The sequence below is a fragment of the Nesoenas mayeri genome, assembly GCF_963082525.1.
Source record: "Nesoenas mayeri genome assembly, chromosome: 1".
Taxonomy (NCBI): Eukaryota; Metazoa; Chordata; class Aves; order Columbiformes; family Columbidae; genus Nesoenas; species Nesoenas mayeri.
In genome coordinates this window covers 24,470,064-24,489,647 of record NC_137541.1, presented here as the reverse complement: position 1 = coordinate 24,489,647, position 19,584 = coordinate 24,470,064, and the positions used below count along the sequence as shown (strand labels likewise).

The 19,584-nt window shown below is 39.3% G+C and overlaps 1 protein-coding gene across 3 annotated transcripts in view; it reads right to left on the bottom strand.

The window, feature by feature from the left end:
• CADPS2 (calcium dependent secretion activator 2) overlaps window positions 1-19,584 on the bottom strand; it is a gene marked incomplete at both ends in the record, with an annotated part of 299,698 nt that overhangs the window by 150,414 nt on the left and 129,700 nt on the right. For all 3 annotated transcript variants that reach the window (XM_080355871.1, XM_080355872.1, XM_080355873.1), the window contains 2 exons: window positions 2,509-2,620; window positions 17,854-17,975. In XM_080355871.1, coding sequence (XP_080211997.1) covers window positions 2,509-2,620; window positions 17,854-17,975 — 234 coding nt within the window. The remainder of the gene's footprint in view (window positions 1-2,508; window positions 2,621-17,853; window positions 17,976-19,584) is intronic.

Sequence of the window (19,584 nt, the reverse complement as noted above, 5' to 3'; positions counted from 1 at the left end):
TTTTTCCAGTGGGATCCTGCATATTTTCAAAGGCTACTTGAACTTAAAGCTCTCAAACCTGAAAACAAATACATTGACAACAAAACAAGCCTTTGAAAGCTAAGATGTATACCATGAGCATACACAGTACCATAATATTATTTTCTAAAAATTCTGTCAAATATTTTCTCAATCTTCCCTGAAGCTACCACTTTCAATACGTTGGTTAAACCAGAGAGGTCAGTTGGCACATTCCCCCTTCTCTCAAGTTGAGTGTCTACCATCACCAGCTAGAAGGTGTCTGTCTTCAGACTTGGGTATTGCCAGACCTGGGACGTGCAGGAGGACAGACCAGATGCCCAAACAGGCTGATGCACAACGAACATGCCCTTTTTTATGTTCTTTTCCACAGTTACGGACCATGCGCTGTACATAAGGTCATTGTGGGAGGTTTATCTTTTACTGACTTATCTTTTACAGAAGGTATTTTTTGGGCAATGACAGAGGCTGGACATTATGGTAAATCAGGAATAGATTATATAATATAAAATCAGTATCCATGCATCTCTCAGGTACTTCAGTTTGCTATGCCAAATCTCTGCACGAGCTTCAATGCAAGTGGAAAAAAGCTGACAGTCTTTGTCCTTTGTGACAAGGGGAAAAAAAAAAAAACAGTAAGAGGGATGATTTTAATAGCCTAATCCTGGTACAGACTGCCAAACCTTAGAGTGCCTGATAAGAGCATGCAGACTGTCTGCTGAAGAACAACAAGGGAGTAAGAATCAGCAACAGCTCTTTTTTTCCCTCAACTTTTATATATCTTGCTTTGTCTCTGGGAAAGCTGGATCAGACTCCAGCCAACAACAGGCCAGTGAGCTCGGCCCCAGACCCTCTCAACTACCTATATTTATTTTCTCTCTCTCACCTCAACACTTCCAAACAAGAAAGGAAAGTTATTACCTTCTATTAAACTGGTGTGGCCAGCTGACAAATACAGGTATGTCAGAAGGTAGCTAGGTGTAGTAAGGGAGAGGAGGCTGAGAAAAAAAACAAAACTAACCATCCGGGGCCACAAGATAAAGTTAAGGCAAGAGCTACATTCAATATTTTACATTTGAAATGTTTCCATCCTTTGAAATAATTTAGAATCTTTTAAACCTCTTGTCCTAGAAACTCAGACAAGCTGCAGCACAAGAAAACAGACCAAGCTTATACATGAACTTTGGCTGTTTAAGGTTGCAGAGCAAGAGGATCCTGTTAACACTTGTAATTCTTAGACTCTTTATTCCGTTAATCTTTCTTTTCTTCTCTGACTCCTTGGCAATGACTGTGGTGGCTACTGTTCAGACAGGCCACAAAGTCTCTTCTCCACTGCCCACAACTTTGCACTGACTTTCCTTTTGCTGCTTTGAAAGGACTGAGCAAGCAGGGACAGAGAATAAACTTCCCTATGTTCAATACCACTATGTAGGTCCTGTAAGTTCACCCTTCCAGTGTCTCTTTTCGTTGTTTTGAATACAGATATTGCTGATTCTGGTCTGCTGAGCTGCACCCCTGGGGCTCCTCTGTATCTGCCATGATGTCTGCCTGGCTCCTGCCAGCGTTATCCCCGCTGGGAATCTTCCCCACACAGATCCCACCTTCCCCTCAGCCATCCTTGACCAAGTGACCTTGGAGGCCTCCTAGAAGGACATGAGAGAATGGAAGAAGAAGTAACACTGGGGATACAGTCCCAGCCTATACAAGTGACCCAATGTGTAAGAGAATTTGTGCCACGTGCAGTTGAAGGACACAAAGTGAGGCAGAGCCTTGCTTCTCCCAACGACCTGTCCTTGCTTGAATGAGAAACGGCCATGACTCTGAATGCAGAACTGAATGTTAAAACATGAGCTCTCCTCCATGCTGTACATGTCAGAGAGGAGAATTTCAACAGGAGAAAAGGGGACAAGATTTGCAGACCCTCTGCCTTGTTCACACTACCCTCCTCTTTCTATGATACATTGCACTCTCTAGCCCCTGATTTTGGCCTAAGAAGGATAAATGATCCTGTCAGGACAGGGAAAATGTGACAAGGAAAGTGAAGCTCATACAGTGGAAGATTAAGAACTCTTATTTTAGTCTGACGTATTATCTCTATCACTCCATTCCCTGCCCCATCCTTCCACCACTTAAGTTCTTTGTTCCCTGTCCCCAGTCATTTGCCATGGTTATTATACATCAAATTTCCCTGTCTCCACTCCTAATTTGAATAGCTACAAGCATTGGTAGGTCACCTAGGAATTAAAAAAACAGTTTTAAACAAGACAAAGAGAACTGCCATGGATCGCTGATGCAAGTTTCTCAAAGGTCTACATACCACATTTTGAGCACTGGGAAAAGTCACCCTGAAAACAAAAAGCTGTTTGGTACAGCTGCCGCAGAGCAGGAGCTGTACTGAACACCTTATGCCATTTCATGGCATGTTTTATCAATATTGCATTTCTACACATCATTTCTCACATACTTCTCATTTCTACACATAATACTCACTCTTCCCAGTTCTTTGTCTTCAAGTGCCAGCACCCCAGTGCTTTCTGTAAAGAGTTTTACTTTGACAACAGGCCGAGGGTGAGTAGTGGTGAAATCTCCTTGAGTTCCCCATCTGCAATAAATAAAAGAACAGAATTTAACTGGGGTAGAAGACAGGCCTGAGAGTGAGAGGACTGTAATCTGGATGTACAGAATATTTATTAATGCACTCCTAGGACTTAATTGCCAAATATTTGAGGGGAGAGGGCATGAAAATACATTTTTGAGCATCAAAGATTAAGTATCTACATGGGAAAATTGGCTCTTCTCTGTGATAAGACAAATCAGGGGTTTTCTATATGACTTAATCACTCAAAAATTAGCAATAAATTTTTAATGGCAAAACCCAAAGGACTGAAATTATAGACTCATAGCAAAACCAGAACCAATCAAGAAAGCAAAGGAGGAGAAAGGGAGAAGGGGAGAAAGGGGGAAAGGGAACAGAAATCATTATTTCTTTTAAATATATTACTAGGTTCACTATCTTGTGCATACAAATCATATTAATTCAGCAACGAATCATGTCCCAATTCTAAAAAAAATACATGTTTAACTTTGGGTGAATGAACTATGCAGAAAGTAAGAGAATTAAACAGTGACAAAATTCTGTTTCATGCGAGGTTACAGCTTAATATAAGCATATAGGAAAAATGGAAATACAAATGCAAAAACTGGAGAAAATTGTCATTTATCAGAGTGACTACAGCTCTGCAAGACAGTTACTGCCACAAGGCTTCATGCTTGTAGAGAAGCTAAATTAGGCAGACAAAATTCTAGCTGTTAATCTCTTATCTCAGTTAAGGCACTTGCTTTGTCAGCCTTTTCCCCCCACCATGCGCTAGTGGTCAAAACAAAGGAAAGTTATATGAACTAGATTACAACTTCCTCCGACAAGTTATTCTATTTTCCTATTCCATTTTCCTAACAATTGCATGGTACTCATTGCATTGGTGATACTGATTCTGATTATGCTACTAGGCACAAAAAAAAATGCAAAAAACAAGCACAGCTTCAGTTTCACTTAATTTTTTCTACTACTTGACATATTACGATCAGCAGAAACCAACTAAATAAAACAGGTGACCTTAAGAGTATGATCTATAAAAGGACATACGACACAAGCTAAAATCCCAGAGGGCCTCATTCACACAAAGCAATTATTTTTAATTTCGAGAATAATTTACACAGTCTCTCCATTCTTGGAAAATGAACAACAATAGTAATGCTCCAGGAAATGGATAGATAAAAGAAAAGCTTTCAACTAATATGAGTTACAGACTTCAAGAAAAAGTCTAGGAAGTAATATGTAACCACAACCAAAAAGCTTTAAAAAAGTGTTGGCTCTCTATAAACCAGTCCTACAGGTGGATGAACATGTGCCAGACTACAAAAGAGAGGTTCACTGAAAATTATCAGATCTTACGTTGCCACCTGTCTTCTTTGCTTTGTCTGGATTAGATAGATGTTTGCTCTCTCTGTCTGCGGTGGACATAGCCTTAGCCTCAGCCAAAGTGGTAATTGAAACAGGGACTCTGACAAGAAATTACTTTCCTGAGAGGGAGAAAACCTGTTTTGTGAACTGATGATAGATGCTAGAGCCACAGGACAAGCCAATGTCTGTCACTGCTGCTTCCCAGTGGCAGTCCCAGGAGCAGGTTCTGTCACAACACAGAAATTAGATTTCCAAGGAGAAAGCATCTTCATAAAAGACAAGATAGTCGTATCTGTGGTCTCCCCCAGATTGCACTATCCAGGAAGAATGCTGCCTTGCAGTCACAAACACAATCTAAGCACTTTGTTAGCTGCACTCTGTCTTGGGCACCAGGATGTATTTGTCCCTGAGCTTCAAGAAGCCTTGAACTGTGTACACTGAAACAGATAGGATCACCCAAATAATCCAGAGAAACTCCTATTAAAATAGCAAAACAAAAGCCTCTCCACAAAAAGAGTGCCAGTATTAACTCACAGACAGAAGAAAACAAATCAGAAGTCATCACGCTGGCTAAAGGGAAGAGACCCAGCCTGCTCAAGGAAGAGACCACCACTGGAGCCAGCTCAGCTTCTGCCAGCTGAGCACCAGGTACACACTGGACCATGGGTTCTGGACACCCCAGTAGGTGGCTTTGGGACCTCCCCAGAAAGTGGTACAGCTTCCTCTGGAGACACATGCCTAGGCTCCATTTCTGCAGGCCACAGCAGGAAGGGATGGGGCACACGTGAGCCCTGCCCAGGGAGCCTCGCAGGATTTGCCGCTTTTCTAGTTTAGATACATGAGAGACTGATGTGGATGGGACTAATACTGTGTCATCCACCTGCTGCTGGTACTCATGTAGTACTAGAAATAATATTTAACATCAAATCTGAACAGTAGCCTTGACTGACATCTTTCTCCTACCCCTTGTTCTGTTTGCAGCAGTAAGTGAAAATCCTAGAAACAAGGACAGGACAAGACAAAATGGCCTCAAGTTGTGTCAGGGGAGGTTTAGATTGAATATTAGGAAAAGTTTCTTCACTGAAAGGGTTGTCAGGCACTGGAACAGGCTGCCCAGGGATGTGGTTGAGTCACCATCCCTGGAGGTGTTTAAAAGACATGCAGACATGGTGCTTAGGGACATGGTTTAGAAGTGGACTTGGCAGTGTTAGGTTAACAGCTGGACTTGATGATAAAGTTATTTTCAAATCAAAACAATTCTATGATTCTATGATTATTTTCCTTTGTATAAATATTTTTTTTCTGCTTTCACCTACTAATTTTCTTCACAATAGAAACTGCAATGATTCAATGTTTGATCATGTTCAACCATAAGCCCCAGTCTTTTCACCATATTTACACTGCTGTCAGAGATACATGGGCTGACACCATAATTAGTGACAAAGTCCTTTGCCAGAGTTGATTTCTCTTCACTGCAAAAGTACCCATTACCAGCAAGGAGGTAGATGTTTATTTCAGGTAAAGATTTATCACTGCGTCACAGAGCTCACTCTAAGCAAATTTATTTTTCTGTTTCATTTTGGAACACATTCCATATACTGGAAATGGCAGCAATTTTCTCTCTTAGGTTTTCCACTCTAATCAGAGTCTCTGCTAGTCAAAACTTTTCTTCATGAGCTCCTAGATCTCCAGTCCTACATGGGAGTGAATGTTATAAAATTTATTATTCTAAGCAAACATCTAGAGATTTTATTTTAACACTATTTATTGGAACATTTTCTTTCTGAAAAAATACCTACAGCATTCCATCAGGAATTTATTTTCCACAGCAATTAGGAATTATACTTTTTACCTTATTGAAACCAATGCCAGAGTGTATTGGTCTCTTCATGCCTCCTTTTTCAATCTAGTACATAGATCTACCTCAACGGATTTCTTAATTCCTCATTAAATCACCTTAAGAGGTCTTCTGAAAGAGTTTTCTTATCTCCTATCCATACAGGGATGTGCCACAGTACTGGAATGAGCAATAAGATGCATCAAAACCATTTTGTTATGCAGCCGACTGCTCCACAGGGATAAGAGATTTACCAGCACTTTATCTTTGCACGTCTTGGAGCTGGACTGTAAATACAATTTCAGGTCACTGTAACATCTTTGTGTCTCAACTAGTTCAGGAATCTATACCACCTTCATTGTTTCTACTTTTTTTTAGAAACATTCTTTAACTGTAGAATGCCAGGTATCTATAATCTTCAGGTTAGAAATCATACAGTGCAAGTTGTGAGATGTAAGGCCAGGAAACAAAAAGACAGACAAGGCTTAGCACGCCCCTGACACATCTGGCTACACTGATACTTTGATCTATTTCAAAACACCTTAAATCCAGGTCTGGCAATCATTCTGTTGTTAGTGAAGTGTTGTGTAAATGTGGAATTTATGAAGTGCTGCATATCGATAACTACAACTGCATATATACAGACAGAGAGAGAAAAAAATGTGGGAGAGCAATCAAGCTGCTGTACCAGCAGTGCAAGTTACCCCACAGCTATCTGACAATAAATCTTTAATTTGATGTGGAGGCTTCATTCAGCCAAACAAAAATAGAGTTAAATCCATACTTATCTGATTCTGGCTTTTTTAGTGAGAGTCCCAAAGAGAGTATTGGTTGGTACTAATTGCTTCTTCACTAATAATTGGGCAGATATTGTAAGCATTTCCTTTTATGAGCACAGAAATACCCATCCATTTGGCAGTGACTGACACAAGGATGTTACACTAGGAATCGTGGCCTTAACACTAACAGCGCAAAGGCATGTTTATTTTCTGTCTTTTGCATGCCTTACAAAATAATACGAACATTCCAGCTTTCCTCTTTAATAAATGTTCTTGAAAAAGGATGTTGAACGGTTACCGTACAACCAACAGCACTCTATTCTGCAGCATCAAGGATTTAGGATTTAATAGGGTAATGATTATTCCTTATATGTAACATTAAAACCATTATTTTTTTTTCATATATATATTCTCCATGACACCCGTGGGATCTGGAATTCATGTTTGAAACCACAAGAGAAAGAGTTTCTATGTTTGTACCTTTCTGTAATGCTTAAAATGTGGTCTATGTTGCAAATATGTTTCTTGGGAAAAAAATAAACTACATTTTCTTACTTCTCCATTCGAAAATTACTCATTTATTTCGATGGAAGTATGAGGAGCATAATTTCCTCCATCAGAGCAAGCATATTAAACTGCAGCTCAAAGGCAATGCACAAAGAAAGCTCTGAACAAATCATAATGTCCCTTCACAGTAGAAGCACAAAAAAGCCCCACACTCAGGCAAACTAAACCATGAGCGTAGCCAAGTATCTTGGCCTTTCATCACTAATTTCATCTAATCTTTTCTATATCTTGACTCTTCTTCCCTGTGTCACTGTGACTTCATTATTTTATGCAGAAATCTTGCTGAGAACTACAGATCCATTGTTTTACAATCCCTAATACAGAAACACTGATATTTTGCATAAATATTGTCAAGGCTGTCAGCTAGTGAAGAAGCATCACCGTAGTAATGGTTTTAACCCTGTAGCTGCATACACTATGTAGCCCAGCACTCAATTTCTGAGTGCACTGTCAAGTCTTTATCTAGCATAGTCACTCAGGAAAAGTGATTTTTTTTTTGTTTGTTTTTCCTGTGGATTCAGCAGCAAAATTAAAGGCTTTAAGGCTGGTTGTTCCGAAACATTGGCGACCCCTTCTTGGAACTGTGCTCTGAAAAACTGAAAGCTCAGAATTGGATCTTTACTTCAGCAACAGCAAGGATACAGCATTGTGATGGATATGCTACATTCTAAAGCCCCTGTACGCAACTAGACTAATGTGAAAGGGAGAAAAGAATAATCTGATCATATGGTGTTTTTTCAGGGTTTGCTTTTGGTAAAAATAATAATTGTTTTAAATAAAGGTATTAACAGAGCTCAAAATAACTATCAGCTCAAAATGAGCTAGGCTTAATCATGTATTTATTTTTAAACATAAATCATTATTAATATCTGAATAAAATCATTTGGAAAAAAAAGGGAATAAATTTTCTTTAAAGCAAGAAAGTGTTTAATACAAAATAGAAAGGAAAACCAGAAGAGGGGTGCAATGCATAATAAGCAATTAAATAAAAACACTGATCTAGGCTTTCTACACTGAAAATAAGAAAAGTGCACTCTAACACTACAGAATGGTATTATGACAAGTATTGTCATCACAAACATAAAGTAGTATGAACAAATGATTACTTAGTCTTGCTTTGCCATCTCGCTTTCAATAGAGGCAACCAAGATAAGTCAGGGTTAATATTTTCATAGGTATGCAACAAGACTGACACGCTGCCAGGGACTGGGAACCATTGCTACATATTGTGTGAAGAATTCATGACAGGCATTAACTCCCATTTCCCACTGAGCTTCAAACCCAGCTAGGGGCTGGTGATGGACATGAAGGCAAGACATGGTCATTTATGTTCTCAAAGTTTCTACATGCATATTTACTTTCCTTGAAAAAATAATTATGAATCCATCACAACATTCTTGAAGGTTGCAAATCCTATTTAATGTTTTTAGTATTTGTGCGACACTTTAAACATTCAAAATATTGTGCAAGTGTTGATAAACTGACAGTACTTTGACGAAGCAGGTAGATGGTGTCATCTCAGTCTAAAGATGTGGGGAAACAAATCACAAAATAGATTGACCTATCTGAGCCTGCACAATCTATAAGGGAAGACTCAGGATCCAAATCAGAAAATTTCAGTATTCCATCTGGCATCACACCACTTCTCTTTTATTCTGAAACCCCTTTTTACTCTTCTTTCTGACTCCTACTGTTCTTATCAGCTGTCCACATCATTCTGCCTTTGTTTCTGCTGTCCTCCTACTCTCAATCTGCTGATATTGCTTTCGAGCAGGCACACGAACCTGTAGACTTATACCTTATTTGCTAAGTGGTTATTAAGAAATTTCATTTTATTTTCTTCATCTATTCAGTGGTCTATTCTGCACTGTTAATGTACTGGGCCTCTTGACACATCTGAGGATCAAGGCACATCCTAACACAGTGACAGCAAAGAAGAGTCTGCCCCTGGTTTTGTCAGTGTCATGAGCATTTGAGTTGTACAAAGAATTCTTAACCTGAATAGGGTTCAAAAGCAAAAATTGCTTTCTTTTAAACCCTTTTCCTCAACCTTTCTATTCACCCAAACAACAAACCAAAACTAAATAAAAGCATAAAATTTGTTCCAATTCAAACACTGCATCTAGTCAGATGTTTAGAAATTATTTTCAATGTACCTGTATTGAATTGCTTACAACAAATATGAGCAAATTTTTGAAATGTAATTTCAAACCAAGATACAAGAACGGTATATTTTGAAAATTTAAAATGGGGCATTCTGATCTTATCAAAATTTAACAGTAATCCAACGGAATTATTTTTACATCAATTATTGCCCAAAAACAACTGAAGCTGCAATTCAGTTTTCCAAAGATGAGGCAGATGCAGACCTCTTTGAATGATGGATTTCAAATCCACTCTACCAGAGTATTCCTGAGGGAGACTGGAAGTAAAATTTAAGGCAATCCTTCCCAAACCCACCTTTTTTTTTGACAGACCTCCATCCCTCTACTTGGATATTTCAAGGCTGCCTTTGCTTTCACTTCGACCCAGCCAGAGACCATATAGCTATATTAGTATGAGGCTTAGCCTGATCCAAAACATTTTTCTTCTAAGCAGGATTTAATTGATTTTGGCTCAACACTGCAGAACTCATAGCCAAATGCCTTCCAGTCTGAAGCTGGATCACACATCAGTAGATACTTTAGTGCAATGTTAGAGAACGCAAACAGATATATCATGTACATTAAGCAGCATGTAGACAGTCTTTCTCCAAGCCCTGATTGTTATGGTGAAAAGGATATGTGGTGGGTTAACCCTGGCTGGACACCATGTGCCCAAAACTGCTCTACCACTCACCTCCTCAGCTGGACAGGGGAGAGAAATAATACCTATGAGAAAAAGCTCATGGGTAGAGATAAAGACAGGGAGATATCACTCATTACTGTTGCAGGAAAACAGACTCGACTTGGGGAAATTAGTTTAATTTATTACCAATCAAATCAGAGTAGGGTAATGAGAAAAAAACCCATATCCTAAAAACACCCTTCCTCACCCTTCCCTTCTTCTCAGTCTCAACTTCACTCCTGATTTCTCTGCCTCCTCCCCTCCTGCAGTGCAAGGGGATGGGGAATGGGGGTTGTGGTCAGTTCATCACACATCTCTGCTGCGCCTTCCTCCTCAGGGGGAGGACTCCTCACACTCTTCTCCCACTTTAGTGTAGGGTCCCTCCCATAAGAGACAGTCCTCCACAAACTTCTTCAACATGGGTCCTTCCCACGGGCTGCAGTTCTTCACAAACTGCTCCACTGTGGGTCCCTTTCACAGGGTGCAGTCCTTCAAGAACAGACTGCTCCAGCATGGGTTTCCCACAAGGTCACAACTCCTGCCAGCAAACCTGCTCCAGCCTGGGCTCCTCTCTCCACAGAGCCACAGGTCCTGCCAGGACCCTGCTCCAGCACGGGCTTCCCACAGGGTCACAGTCTCCTTCAGGCATCCACCTGCTCCGGCGTGGGGTCCTCCATGAGCTGCAGCTAGATCTCTTGCTCCATGGTGGACGCCCATGGGCTGCAGGGGGACAGCCAGCCTCATCATGGGCTGCACCACAGACTGCAGGGGAATCTCTGCTCCAGCACTTGGTGCACCTCCTGCCCCTCCTTCTTCACTGACCACAGAGAAAACAGGGCAGGCCCTGGCAGTTTCCCACTTATATATGGAGCATGGTGTTCATGGTATGGAATACTTCTGTTGGACAGCCTGGGTCAGCTGTGTTGGCTCTGCTCCTTCCCAGCGCTATCCTGCATCTGCCGCTGGGCAGCTGGAAAGTCCTTCTTCCCCTTTGCAATAGCCAAGATATCAATGAATTCTTATATTCTTTTCATATCAGATCCAAAACACTGGAAAGCTACTTGAAGAAAATGTTAACTTTATCCCAGGGGGAAAAGTTTCTAACTGCATGAAGAAAATTCACTCAATTTTAGTCAAACCAGCACACGCCCCTTGCTACCAAAACCTTAACATGCAAACCCACTACAGTATGACAGTGAGGCATGCATTTTCAAGCCTCAAGGTTTCCCAAATGCATAATGAAATAAAACTGGTATCAGTCTTGCAAGAGACATGTCATCATACATTGTAAAATAAGATCATCACCCCAAAACAGATGCTTTTGCCAGGAGTGACACTAGATGAGGAGGGTTAATATCCCAACTCTGAACAGAGAACCTATTAATCATAAAGCCCTCGTGCCACTGGTTTTTTGCTAGTGCTCCAAAGCCACAGTCTTCAGAAGTGCAAACATCACATCAGGGCAGAAATCCTGGTTGCTTTCAGTCAATGATTAGCATGCTGAGCACATAGGAGAAAGGAGAACAACGAGGATTTAGTCAGAACAATCAAAAAGATTAAGGTGATGAAAATTTAAAAAGATATGCCCTGGTGGCAGAAAGATTATGTTTATTACTAACTATCCAAATAGAGTAGAGATTACAATCACCTTTAATTATATCCTTCCTCCTCTCATCCCAATTTATTCCATGCCACACTTGTCTTGATCTGACAAGTCAGTATTCCCTTCTAACAGCGGTGGTTTTCACAAGTCCCTTAGGCAGACAGAGTTATGAGAGAATATTCTGGGAATTAATCATAGAATCACTGCAAAACTTAGGCTGGAAGGAACCTCTGGAGGTCATCTAGTTCAAACCCTGCTCAGTGTGTGTCCACTTAAAATCAAGTTGCTCAGATTATTACCCAGTCAAGTTTAAAATTTCTTTTAATATTAAGAGCTTGCTATGATTCATACTTCTCTGCAATAACAAAGGTGACAAATCTCTTAAGCAATGTAAAATAGTAATCAATGACAGAACACAGCATAGAAACTTACTTATTTTAGAAATCCTGTATCTTTTTCTTGTAGCTACCATATTGCTCTTTATATTTGAGCTGATTAGGTATTATTTCTTTTTCTTAAAGGAGGAAGCAACTGATCATCAAGAATAATTGAATAAAATTGTCATGTACATTTTTAGCTGAATCCATATTCCTTTTGTGAAACTCTTCCATAGTTAATCTAGAACATAGTCTGGGATAAATGTGCATTTTTTTCTTCTCCATCTTTCCCTTTGTGGAACCAAGAAAACATCAGATAGTTTCGTTCTGGCAATTTCTTTTTTTCCTATTCAAAGCCAGATACTGGACAGGCATACATGTTATTTGCTCATAGCATCCAATTTTTTGAAAGGTAATTTCTTCCATCCTATTTTGTAAATTGCTCCAATCATGACAATCCAAAAAAGAAAGCCTTTCTGACACAGGACAATATGAAATCCATGACGGAATCTATACTTTAGAGATATAATGATGAATCTTAGAGCAAAGGATAATAATAATAATGCAACTCAATCAAACCTAGTTTATGAAAGCAGACACACTTTGTTTCCTGTTATGTCCCCACTGGCTTCCCTAAATTCCAAAATACTTATTAAAGGATTACGCTCACCTTCACCGAATTTTCTACATTGTCCACATTGACATAGTTATGTCTGTAAGGCTTTAGCCTTTGAAATGGTCTTACTAATAGTTCACAGAGGTTCTCTCGCATTCAGCCTCGCTTTTGTAAATGTTGCATAAAATATATTTACGTTCTACAAAAATAAGTCTCGATGCTAAAGGTAGGCTGAATATTTCTACTTTGTTATCTTCTGTGAGATCAACGCTGAATTTCACTGCACTTATCTGTAAGAAATGAATTCCAGAGTTGAAAGTCAAAAGAACAGGAGAAATCTATCAACTACAAGACATGGTTTAAGGAGTTAAATTCTAAAGATACTTTATACACAGAAGATATAACAGTAAGCATATGAACACCAAGCATTAGATGGTTAGATCAGGCATTATGAAAGTGCAATCTCATCTCCCTGTAAAAATCCCAGGTGCAAAGATACTAATTTCAACAAAAAAGAGCACCCAGATAAACAAATGAAACCCCCCCCACAATGTAAGGAGAGTTGGTCAGCTGGAATTAACGATGGGAGGATATTGCATACAAATAACGTGAGCAACATTTATTCTATTTGTACAGTCTTCACTCAACTTCCCTGCTTCCTCTGGTCAGATATTTTATCAGACATTCTTCACAAACTTCTAATACATAATATCCCATTTTATAAGGTTAGGCAATCACTGGCAGTAAAATGTGATAAACTTATTTGTCTTGTTTACATGAAGAATATCCTAGCTCCATTAAAATCTTCTCATCATGCAAGACATGATCTTTTTCCTATATCATAAATATATGACAAGAGAGCATCACTTGTAGTGATAAAAGATAGCGTATTCCTATCTTTAGGCATGATTATAGATATCCAAAACATGACACTTTTAAGAAATTACATTATTTAATATTCAGAATGAATAAAAATCAACGATAAGAAAACATATGGAGAGCAGACTCCACAGGACTGAAAACTAATGCACATCAGTAACATTTGAAAAATGAAATTAGCACTAGATTTTGCAAGATGACCCCCTGTGGCACCACAGCAACAAAGTTATGCAAAGCTCCATGCAACTGAAAGGTCCCTGAAGCCTCTGCTGACTGATCTCTGGCAGAAAAGGTCACAGGCTATGTCGGAGGGATTTTCAGCAGGGCTAAAAGGCAGGAAACAGTTGGAAGGAATGAAGAAATATTTCACAGGCAGTAGTAAAAAATTTATAGGGTTTGCATGTGAAACTGTATAACTAATTTGTTTGTAAAATTGCCCAAGACTTAAGCTCAATTAAACTATATTGTTCTACAGCATTTGAATTTTAGAATGACCATTAGCTACGCAGTAACATACACACAGACAGTGCTTTATTTAATTTGTTAAGGAAATGAAGTACTTCAATATAAACTCACAGCATTATTATTCAAAGAGAGAGAAAGCACACAGGTGTTAAAAGTAACAAGAAACCAGAAGATATTTCTTACTGACCAACTGTCAGGATAAAACTGTGCTATCCTCTCTGTGACTCTGATTAGATCTTTCCCTTTTAAGAAAGAACATTGCTCCTAATTTCCTTGTTACTCTTGTGGAAGCATTCAGGGATTCAGGGGAATATTTAAATAAATATTCATTAAAATAATTGAAAAATATTCAGCATTTTGGAATAGTGGATAAATCCTGAATTAAGGCTTCATTTGATTCATGCTTCCATTAATATCCACGCTAAAGTCACACCAGCTTGCACTCCACTTTGAAGAATTTGTCCGAGTATCTCTTTTTCTTCTTTTCACTGCCGAAGCTTGAAAAGCAGCAGCATTGCACTGCATACACTGATGTTTCACAGATGAAAAAAAACAGGTATAAATAATTCTTTATACTGCTTCTTTTCACAAACGTAGCTACCAGTTCAAAATGATAAACCAACTACAGAAAATGTATGTGACAAGCCCATGATTTGGAGCTCTTGCTGGCAGTCTCCCACAGCAGGCTGGTGGTAATCATTCAGTTTTCATCACTGTCTCATTCGGCACTTAGTATGAAAGCATTGCTACCCTTTTCTAGCTGCACGTCCTATATAAAATCTGAAGTTATGTTCCCATTTATCTGGGATTTGTCAGTGCAAATACATTACTGCTAGTGATGTGAAGAGCTGAGCTGAACTACTGTTCTTGAGTCTTTTTTTTTTCCCAATGATTTTTATGTTTTCTTCTCCAGCCTCATTGATTATTTTCCTTTGTATTAGAGTGACAGTACCAAAAATTACCCCAGTATGGAGCCAGCTCCAGCAGCAGGTAAAGTAGACAGTAGCCTAGGGCAGCCAACAGCTTGTCTTTCCTGGATCAGAAAAGCGATGGAGAGGCTGTGCTTGCCCAGCTGGTCACTGGCCTCTACTTAGCATGACTTTGCCCATTGCTGTCAAAGGACTGAGGGGGAAAGGAGGCATCTCTCTTCCCAGTAGTGGTACCATTACTAACATTAACAGGAGGAGAGAACCTCTTCTTGCATCTCCTCTTTGCAAGAGAACATCCAACCCTTTGTCCAGTGACTGACCCTCACCATCACCCTGGCAAGTCCCTATCAGAAAACACTGATGAGAGCTGGAAGAAGCAGGGAGGCTAGAGGAGGCAGGTGACTGCATGGAGCAAGGGTTGTGTTCATCAGAAAAGTAAGAAAGATCTTAGAAGGACTGGGCACAGGTTGGGATAGGAGAGAGAAAAGAGACAAACCTTAAGTCTTCTGAGACATGGGGATTCCGCCCTGCCTATGAAGTATTTCATAGGCTCTCTTCTATCAGCGCAGTTTTCTGGTTAGACTCTGCCAAGCCCTCTTAGTTCCCGCTGCCACCCACAAAAAAAAAGCAATATTGCTACTGTCAGGAAAACCTGATTTGGCTCGAACAGAAAAATTAAACAGTGGAATAAAGGATCTCCCATTCCATAGGCAGCTGCCTGCATCTTCTTTACTGTTTGCCTGTGATTACCTAATTTCATGCTTGTCTAATTTAATACCCTCTTCCATTGCCTCAAACTATGTCTCCATATGCATATGCTCATAAACTGCATGTCTCTATATGCTCATAAACATACTGTGTGCCAATGTCTCATAATTACTCTTGCCAGAAATGGAACAACTCAGAAGAGCACAAGAACCAGATAGGCTTTAGAGTTCCATCAGCCATGTCCCTTCAAATTACACTGCTTTGTAGGACAGCAGGTTCAGGGCATCTCTCAATCATCCACTTTCTAAAAATGCATCATTTTTTTTCCATACAAATCCATGTGAATTTGGTTTAGACAACATAACTTGTATGGAATAGCCTATAACCTGTCTTATTCCCATATTCAATTAACTCATACCTAGTGAGCCTGAAATCCACTAAATCAGTTTACAAGCTCAGAGCAGATCCTAACATTAGCCCTTTTCCTAGAAACACTCTAGTTGTTCTCCTGTTGACTCCATCAATTCTGGAAGTTCCGTTTCATAAATTTTCTACTTTGAAAGGCAGAAAAATCAACTAATCTGTTACTAACTTTTACGGTATGTATGTATGTATACAATGTATACCTTCTGATTGGTTCTATAACCTCTACCTTAACCTGCAGCTCTTTGTGTGTAAAAGGTAAACCATGAACTGACCATGGACCATGTCCAGCATGTTTTGCTCACTATATCTGGAAACAGCTAGAGAGAAACAAAACCCTCAGCATTTACAAACTTTTCTGGAAGGAGAATGAATGTGCCTGATATTCAATAATTTGTGTATTCTAGCTGACTTAGGTAGATTCGAAGACCTACACCAATGACATCAAGGGTTAATCAAGCATTTAAAACAGAAGCTAACAAGTTCAAGGGTGAAGAAAAAGAGAGGCACACCATCAGGAGAAATGGGAACCTTGACTGTGACAGCTGGCAAAGGCTGGAGGCACTTGTTACAGGAAACAGTGTGAGAGCAACTCTTGAGTTTGAAGAGACAGCACAGTTTGGAGATGTGCTCTCCATGAGAAAGCCTTGTGACTCTCACGGGACCCTGAGCCATCAGAGAATGCACCAACAGTTTCACAAATTAGGAGGTGATGTTGTATGCCCACTTATGACCTCGTTTCAATGCATGTATCTGTGTGTCTTTTACACCATCATTGCTTTTAGACATTCCTCACATACTATGTGCAAGTGATAAGACTGAGCATTCCTACGCCCTGGAGAAGGAACACAGCCAGGGACTGTGACAAGTGAATTTTACATCTTGTCCCACATACTTATGAGTTCTGCAAAGCTGTCTGAATATGTTACTGCAGTAGGCTGCTGGCTTACTTGCCAATGAAATTTGCTGCAACTAGGAGAAAGTCCACAAAATTAGATCGCCTCCTCCCAGCCCCAGAAGAGACAGATAAAACTCTGTCCTTATAATTTTGTCTAACAGCAGTCCGTATTTGTGGTCTGAATGGAACAGAAACTACCATGCCAACTCTGTTGAAGATGTTTTCTCAGATACTGTAACAACTGCAATTTTTAAATTGTTTTTCACAAGGCACACTATGGTGCCAGTAAAACCCCAACATGCTATCTGGAAAGTTATCTACAAAAGATTCCAAATGACATTTTAACAGAGAGAAAAGTGTCTGAAGTCAGCGTGTAAGGTCAAACAAATCAACCAAAAACCACACTTAATTTTCTTCCTCTCTGCCACTCTGAGTGGTTCAACTACAGATGGCATGATGTTTTCCCTCTCCAAGTCAGTTTGCTGACTGCCTCCCTCAAAATTAATTGAAAGAAGTGGATCCTATAATTTAAAAAGAAATAGCCTCAGCAGGTGAGTAAGCTTTGTCAAGATTGATTACTGAGTATTGATTTTCCACCAATTGTACAAGTTACACTCCACAAGGCCACCTGCACATTAACCTAGAATACATAAAATTACCTCAGGCTAACATCTATCGAGAAGTTTGTATTTTCAGAGGATGAAGGTAAGAACACAATGCTGCAGTCTCTAGCTCTCAATGGCACTTATTTGGACAGCATTAACACTTCGTACTTACTTTGCCATAAGTAACTATTACTTGTATTTTCATTTTTCAGAAAGTATTTAAGATAGCTACCTAGTAAAAAAAAAAAGCTCCATGTAACCTAGTGCTAAACTGATAGTAAAAACTGTAAAGATACTTAGTTAGGTTATCCTATGATATGAAGGAAAGAGATGCTGGATGCAGTGACAGCAGAGCAGCTTACTGTGGCCTGGAAGCTTCTGCTTGGTCTGTCTGAAGCTTCTCACCCCCTTCAACTTCCATGGTGCAGTAGACAATTCGATTGGGAGCAACTGACTTTAAACCTTGTACCTCCATTATAACAATCTGAGGAAAAGAAAGCAAATAGTTTATCCTTCCGAAAACATTACACAGCACAGCTATTACAGTACCAAGCTCTACACTGGTTAAAAAAAAAAAAAAAATGAAAAAAAAGAAAAGAAAAAGAAAAAGAAAAAAATCCCCCAATCTCAGTCATATTTTCACAGAGAAGAGTTTTGATTTTGCCTTCTTTTTCCACTTTCAACAACATATAGTAGGAATTGAAATTTTTCCTCCTTTTCTACTTGGACAACAACCAAAAACTCACTCCAAACATAATTTAAATGCTGTTGGTTGAATTGGAGACTGACGTCTAAATATAATTCTAAATCTTAATATGTGAGGAAATGTATCTTTTAAGCAGTCATCTAAATAAGTATTTATAGAAGGAACAGGCTACTAAGTCAGGCTCTAAACAAGTAAGTATACTGATCACATCTTGAAAGGGTAACTCAGTGCTGTGACTCTGGAGGCTGCAACCCTTGAATCTCAGAAGTGACTTGGTGTTGGGCTGAGCAGGGGGCAGGTCAGAGCATCTCTATCAGCCTCTGCAATTTTTCCCCACTCTCTATCCCTTTTCTTTCTCCCATCTCAGTACTTGCAGTCAGGTTCAGCATACATATGAGGATGGGGGGGAAGAGAAAGGGAAAAAAACACATGTACCAGCTGTGCCCTGAGAAATTCCTTCACCAGGGAAATTCTGAGCTTGGCAGATCCCAAAGGTTTTCAGCTCCTCTAAACTACTCAGTTATAGATCCAAAGAGCCAAATGCATAGTCCTACTTCAAATGTTCTCTGTCTTTTCTAAATCTTATGGTTTGTCACAGTGTGAAATTATTGGAATTTTTACACTTCAGATGTTTCTAATTCAGAAAAGACTGAGAAGAAAGTTAGGTTTCTTTGCTTGCTTTGGAAAAGCTACTTTCCTTTCCAGACCTATTTTGGCCTATGAGAAGAAACTGGGTAACATGTAGTCCATTTAATCAGTGGAGAAGCTGTCCTCAACTGAACTATATACCAAAACCAATATTTGTTTGATTGTTTTAAAGGTGACAAAAGTATTGACTACTTTTGGTTTCGTTAGTTCAGTAAGCAGCTACTATAATATTTTGCTGTTAAACTGTTTACATATTTGCCAATTTATTTCAATTCAAGTATGTTAAGCCAGACTTTGCCCCTAGCTGTAAAATCCTTTGTACTTTAGAACTCCCAGAACCTTAGTAATAGACATGTCTTGTAAAATTGCTAGCTTGGTGATATTACAGTGAGATGACAGTCGTTGATCATTTAGAACATTTTTACACTACTCATAAATTATCAACTGCCTATTATGCTTTATAAATAATAACAACAATTCAGGAAGAATGACATAATCATCTCTCTTTTCTGTCTTTTGTGGTTCAGGAATTCAAGCAGTTATCAAAGTGATCAATGATCACTGAGAGACGGCACTAGAAATCCTTCTAGCTAATACTGCCTATATGGTCTTTCCACACACCAAACCTACGTCCTTGCTGACTGCAGACTTCATGTTTATTCATTTTTATGTTGATATTGCTTTTCCTTGAATTTCTAGTTTAATTGCACACTACATTTGCCTATGGTAGCAATTTTGG